Genomic DNA, 6,760 nt, shown 5'->3' on the forward strand with positions numbered 1-6,760 from the left:
CTTGACTGCAGTGAATCAGTTCAAATAAAAGACTACTTGAAAACTGACCACGAATTTCCTTTCGTGGTCACCTCGTTCCCAAAGCCTCGTGACCATCTTCTCAATGACTGGAGGCTGAGTGCAACTAGTCCTTGTGTCCAGGCTCTAGTGGCAAAGAGGACCAGGTGCCTCTGCGAACTTGATTCCCGACAAAGCCGCGAGGAGTCGCCAGCTGGATTTATACGTTTACGTTTTCATTTGGGTGCTGTTACTCAACCTTACGCTTCATCATGACTGGAGACGAAGAATGGGTAAAAGTCGAAATGGAACAGCTTCAGCGTGAAATCGATGAGAGTGGGGTCGCCAACATTGAAGAATTTTTACGGAAAAGAACTGAGAGGTGGCGTGAGGTGGAGGTGAATATTGCAATTACTGGTAACTCAGGCGCAGGGAAGTCCAGTTTTATCAACACTATACGAGAGTAAGTACATTTAAACGATTATTAATGCGTATTAGCGACGTGCAACAGAAGATCGTTATTGCATGCATGGGAAAATCCTGACCTGTATGCGTAGTTAATTACTCAGTGTAATTACTATCAACGCAAACATACACTTTTGTAGCTCCTCGCAACAAAGAGCGTGCCTAGCCAGTGGATATTTCATCGAAAAAAGAAAAATTACCGTTCGTTTGCAGACTTTCTGAGACAACATAACCAAAACGTTTGCTGAGAATTCCCTTATATTTATCCTAGGCCTCGCTGTTACTTTTCCGCTTTCGGTTAGTTTCACTTTTATCTTTTCAAGTGTTTTATTCGAAACTGAAACTCGGACGTAATATCGACAAAGTTAGGTCGTTGACCTTTCAAATTTGTCATGAAAATTCCCGACATTTCTTAATTAAAGCTATATTGAAAGTGATTTGTGTAAATTTTCCAAAATGATTGTGGCATATTTCAGTCAAACTTAAACTTCGTTTAAACTAGATGCTTCTGTGAAGCATACACTGGGTTGCCTGTGGTACGTGCTACAGAAAATCAGAAGGCACTGAATTGTGTGGTATTGAAATACAGCATTCCAGTCTCTGAAGAATAACAAATAAAAGAGAAGCGAGAAACATTGGCTTCTGGGCTGACATGTTGATAATTTTCAAGTTCCCTCACAACTTCTTTTCACCACAAGTGTGCCCTCTGAGCATCTGACAGCTTTGTAATACTAAACTTCACTGAAGTTAATCCCTGTTTCGCGGGGTTAGTTTAAGGATGGGAGACCAAAACAATAAACCCCAACAGAAACATCTGACCGAAAATACTATTAACGCTAACAAATGCGAACTCAGCAAGGTACAGATTCTGTTAGCTTGCTTTATGCAAAACAAATATTGATGAAAAAGCAAATAAATATTGATACACAGTTTTCAGAAAGAGCAGAAGGAAGTTTCCCGGACGGTCGATCGAGAATAAAATATTTACGACATGAAAACAACATTAATTTTGAACCGTGAATATAGAATATAAAAAGTTACGATCAGCGACAAACATTTTGGGAGATTTTTGCTACGTTCAAGTAAATTACAAAATCGAAAGTGACATGGCCGGAATTCAGCGGGCGCCGTGATTAAGTTACCGCGGCATGTTTACTCGCCAAACAGTGAAGCATCTGTGTCAAATGATGGCAAGATACCGGGTTTTTGTAAGTTTCTTTTTCTGTCAAGTGTTATAAAGTTTGACAATGAAATGAGCGAAGTCAAAACAAAGATCACAATCGCCCAACTCGTATTTATGCAAAGTCAAAATTTACTCTCCAAGACGCGTACGACGTTATTTATCACCAGGTAATTCCATCATTTTGGAAATAGCAGCTACTTTATTATTCATCTGCGTCACAAGTTTTCACTGATTTTGGGGCTCATTTTGTTGAAACTCAAACACGCTTCCAACAGGCCTGTGAACCCTTCCTGCTTACTGAGCAATACTAAAAAACTTCTCCCATATCACATTTCAACCTTCAAGCTTAGGCAGAAAATACCACAGAATCCTTTTCCAGCGAAAATGTTATTGAAACAAACAACATATTTGCTCTTAGAGGCGAAAACCTCTTCCTATTTCATTGCGTGCGTGAAGACAAGAAACTCAATTGTGTCAAATTACCATGTACTTCAGGTAAATACTGCTCACTTTGATTTCGTCTCGACGGGCGATAGATTGTTGTCGAAGTCCAGTACTCGTCGCTTTTGAGATTCATGCCTAGTTTATCCAACTGACTTTCCATTATTGAGCTCCATAAGGGTATATTTTGTTTAAGGATCCACTAAAACGCCATTCGCGTTGCATGACTTTCGACGCCATTGCAGGCTAAGTTAATGATTCTACTGTGTCCACCAGAGAAATGTACGCAGTTCCACTACCCTCTCGATCCTAAGAAAATACGCGCAGAAGGCTCTATACACAAAGACACCACTTACCAGGGGAGTGACAGGCAAGACTTTTACCGACACGGAAAAAAAAGAAAAAAAAAAAGAAAACAAACAAACTAAACGAAGACCTCGACTGGGTTTGCCCATAGGCAACCCAGTAATGAACGGCCCATACCTACTTCTTTTATATGCACAATGTTCGCAGCCGTTATCCAAGGTGATCCATTTTCAAGGGTTTAAAATTTTGTTATAAAAATGTTTTTACTTCGTTGTCCTAGACGCCTAGGTCTTTTGGTTGTTTACCATTAAGAAATGGTTGTTTACCATTTAGAAAAAAAATCCAGAAATTGGTTCGTTCCACTGGAAAATTTCCAGGAGCAACGGGACGTCTGAAAAGGTAGTCCAGGAGCACTTTATACCATTTGAATGGAATTTTCGGTAATTTCGGGGAGACTTCAAAGGGAACGGCTCATCCCGGTGGAATGTTTTTTGAAAAAAGGTAATACCTTTCGAGGTATTCCCTTTTTCTCGCTTTGACCGGAATGCCCGGAAATTTGTCCACAATCACAAGTGCCAGAGAAAATAAACCGTTTCATTTGTTTTTCAACCGGAACAACCCGTTTTTCTGGCAAATGATACGGCACATTCCCATTTTCTTTTCAAAGTACAGAACGTGCAGTACCATTTGTCGAAACATTCTCACCGAAAATTTCATTCAAATAGTAAGCGCTCCTGTTTTCCCGTTGGAAACTTTCCGATGAAATGTCTGTCTTACCAGTTCCAGGCTATTCACGGCCATGTTTTTAATTTTCGGCGCGTAAAATTACAATCACTGGGCGGCGAACGGACCTGAGTTAAATGGGACACGTTTTTCCCCCCGGAAGTTTCCAAAGAAACTTCCGGGCAACCAGTGTCACGCGAACTGACAACCTCCCTTTTCCTATGTCGATTTAGCCACCAGTCAGTTTAACGAAACAGACACTCCGGGCATTCAGGGCTGTGTACTTAAGGGAGCGTTCACAAAAACTTGTTGGGGTGGAAAGGGGGAACTGATGAGAAATCATGTATTATCTAAAAAAATTGGAGGACCCCTATTTGCTGCATTAAATATTTTCAGCCACCCCCTAATGATCCCTAAAATTTGAGACACCCGCAACCTACCTCATGGCCATAAACCAATACACGATGCAGAGGTCAGAAGAACGAGCGAAACAAATTATGGCAAAAACAGAAAACGCCTCCAAAGAGCATGACAATCCGCTAAGAAACTCAGAAAAAAGGCAAGCCAAGCCTTTAGAAAGCCAGCTATTGCACTGACACATGGCACAACCTAACAGGCGCTCAGGAAAAAAAAAGATCCTGGTCCCGGGTTAAAGCTTAAAAAGCAGAAGCACTCGCTTTTACCACCGACAAGCCCATCGGTTGAGACTAGAATTAAATCGATGCAAAAGCGTGAGGCCAAAAGGTCACATTCACATTACAGCGGCGACAGGCTTTTCGACAGTTTGTAAAGTAGCGGACATATTTCTGAAACCACCTTACGTGACATTTTTGGGGCCCCAAGGCGGCTTGCGAGCGCCGAAGACGCGATTTACGTAGGGGGGTCTGGGGGCATGCCCCCCCCCCCCCCCCCAGGAAATTCTTAAAATAGAACACTCAGAAACGCTGTTTCCAGTGTTCTGGAACCCAAGCATCAGTTTTTCAGGCAAGGCTGGAGGCTGGAGTTCACTCAAATTTACTTTAAAAATTGAGCCAAAAAAAAATATATATATAATAGTAAAAAAGAAAACAAGCCCCTCAAATATTGGCATCAAAGTACCGGACATGGAATGGGAAACCACCGGACGAAACGTCCGGTCTCCGACCTCAAACGAAAACCCTGACCTGCGGCAGAGAAAATCATCATAGAACAAAAACCATTGTAAATGAGATCTTACTGGAAGCACCTAAAAGAGGTGTCCATTCAAATATGTACTCGAGGGAGCAAAATTATGAAAAAGGAAAAGAAAACCAGACCACGTACGTAACATTGGCTAATGCCAATTTTTGTTTTCATTATTTAAGGTACCCCCGTTGAGAGTGTATATAATTTTGAAACACCCCCCTTTTTGTCTCTAATTGTTTGGGGGGACCCCCCAATTTTTCATCAGTGAATGTGAATGCTCCCTAATCTACTTTTTTTTAAACAAATGCCTTTGTTCCCGCTAGGCTCGTTGAAGACGATGAAGGAGCAGCTCCAGTTGGTGTTGTCGAATGCACAAAAGAACCGACTGCCTATGTTCACCCAACAAACCCAAACATCAAGTTTTGGGATTTACCAGGAATAGGCACTCCAAACTACCCTGATCTGGAAACATACGTCCAGAAGGTACAACTGGAGACGTACCATGCCTTTCTCATCTTCACTGCCACCCGATTCACCGAGAACGACTTGCAGCTTGCTCTGAAAATCCGCTCGATGCAGAAGAAATTTCTCTTCGTTCGCGCCAAAATTGACGAAAATGTCAGAGCTGAATCACGCAAGCGGTCATTCGATGAAACTGCCATGTTGACTAACATACGCCGCGACTGTTTGGGAAATCTAGGCGACCTACTCATTGATGAAGAAGATATATTTTTGATTTGCAATCATGAGCCAGGCAAGTGGGATTTTGTCCGACTAACCCAGGCCATACTAGATGCCCTGACTAGATATCAGCAAGAGAGTATGACCTTATCCCTCGGCAAAGTAATCACAAGGTCTTCAACGGACATTTTTCAGAGAAAAGTTCGTGTCCTGAAAGGGCGCATATGGATAGTTGCTTCAGCGTCTGCATTGGCCGCCCTCGTTCCTTTACCTGGCCTATCTGTTTTGGTTGATGCCGGTTTGATACTGAAGGAGCTCAGCCTTTACAGGTCCCAACTTGGTCTCCCCGAAATAGGATCCGCGGAATTTGCCAGGCTACATTTCGCTACCAAAGAGAAAGTCCTGAAAGTTGGTTTGACGACTGCTGCACAGTTAGGTGGGTTTCTGGCGCCCTACGCCGCCGAAGCAGTCCTTGAAGAAGTCGCCCGTTACATTCCGTTTGTGGGTTTCGCCATAGCAAGCGGTATGTCCTTTGGTGCAACATACCATGCCTTATCTAAGCTTCTTGGAGCTGTCGAAGAAGTGGCTTTGCTAGTCATAAAGGAAGCTGCTGAAAAAACAGTTGCTGATCTGGAATCACAAATTGATTGATATTTTGGAAATCGGATCGGACGCTATACGTTTACATGGCGAGATTATCGTTTTGCTGATCTTGGCCAAAGAAAACGGATGAAGAGACCCATTTGAAACCTTCGAATATTATAAACAGAATTAACTGAATAGAGTGTAATGTGCAGTGCTATAGAGTTTCTATCCCATACGAACCATGTGAGCGCTAGCCCTACTGATGGAAATGGGCCCACACAAGGACAGAGAAAAACTCCGACCAAGGCGGGAACTGAACCCACGACCTATGAAAGCGCGTGTTTTATGTGTGATGTCATTTGACAGACATCATTAGCGGGAATATTTATGATCCTGTGTTCGTTGGTGAATGAAAACACTCTTTTTATTTCATTTCACTGACTACTGTGTTGTGTATATTGACGGTAAAATCCGTTTTCAGTTTGAATCCGTTTTAACCTGTGTTAAATTATTGGTGATCTTCATTTTTCCTAGGTTGGATAAGCACTCAGATGAATTGAAGAAACACTTTCTGGAGCCTAAATTGAGCCTAGAGAAAAATGAGGGTCAGGTTAGGATTTGCTTTGGTTATTATACGTGGATATCAATTGACTTATTATGCAAAAGTAAATAATTAAAGGAACTGTGTAAGCATGTTCGTCGCTGTAGTGTAGTGGTGAAGACACAGGACTATGGATTTGGAGGGTCCGAGTTCGAGAACCTGTAAGTGCATAGTTTAGTTCTTTGTTCCCTTGTTATGTTGTATTAGTATAACTACACATTCTCTTTCCCAGATCCCATCGTTTCTCTTAGCCAGCGGGGCCTTCGCACGAGAAAACGAAGGGCCAACTGGTTTTAGTGCTTAGGCTTTGGCAGCTAAGAGGGCCAAGCGGCTCTGGGGACGAGAATGTCTAATTACATAGGTGATTATTGAAAATTCTATGCGCTGACTGGTTGCCGTTGAGGTGATTATTACGCAATAATCACCTTAGTGGGGGGGGGGGGGGGTGAATAGGGGTCAGCAAATCCGTCGATCCGCAGATATTTTTACAAAAATCCGAATTCGCAGTAGTGTTAGAGAAGTGAGCAACTAAGAACATTAAGTAACTTAACTGACGTTAAAGAAATACCTGTCATGAAATTAGCCTACTGTTTATCCTCACTTGGCGCCCAAAT

The 6,760-nt window shown here is 42.3% G+C and overlaps 1 protein-coding gene across 1 annotated transcript; it reads left to right on the forward strand.

The window, feature by feature from the left end:
• Window positions 1-206: 206 nt before the first annotated feature.
• Window positions 207-6,233, forward strand: LOC138019590 (interferon-inducible GTPase 1-like). The gene is made up of 2 exons (XM_068866448.1): window positions 207-460; window positions 4,603-6,233. Exons 1-2 carry the CDS (start codon window positions 270-272, stop codon window positions 5,609-5,611), a joined length of 1,200 nt encoding a protein of 399 aa, XP_068722549.1. The 5' UTR covers window positions 207-269; the 3' UTR covers window positions 5,612-6,233.
• The last annotated feature ends 527 nt before the right edge of the window (window positions 6,234-6,760 follow it).

Source organism: Montipora capricornis, chromosome 10 (genome assembly GCF_036669925.1).
Source record: "Montipora capricornis isolate CH-2021 chromosome 10, ASM3666992v2, whole genome shotgun sequence".
Lineage (NCBI taxonomy): Eukaryota > Metazoa > Cnidaria > Anthozoa > Scleractinia > Acroporidae > Montipora > Montipora capricornis.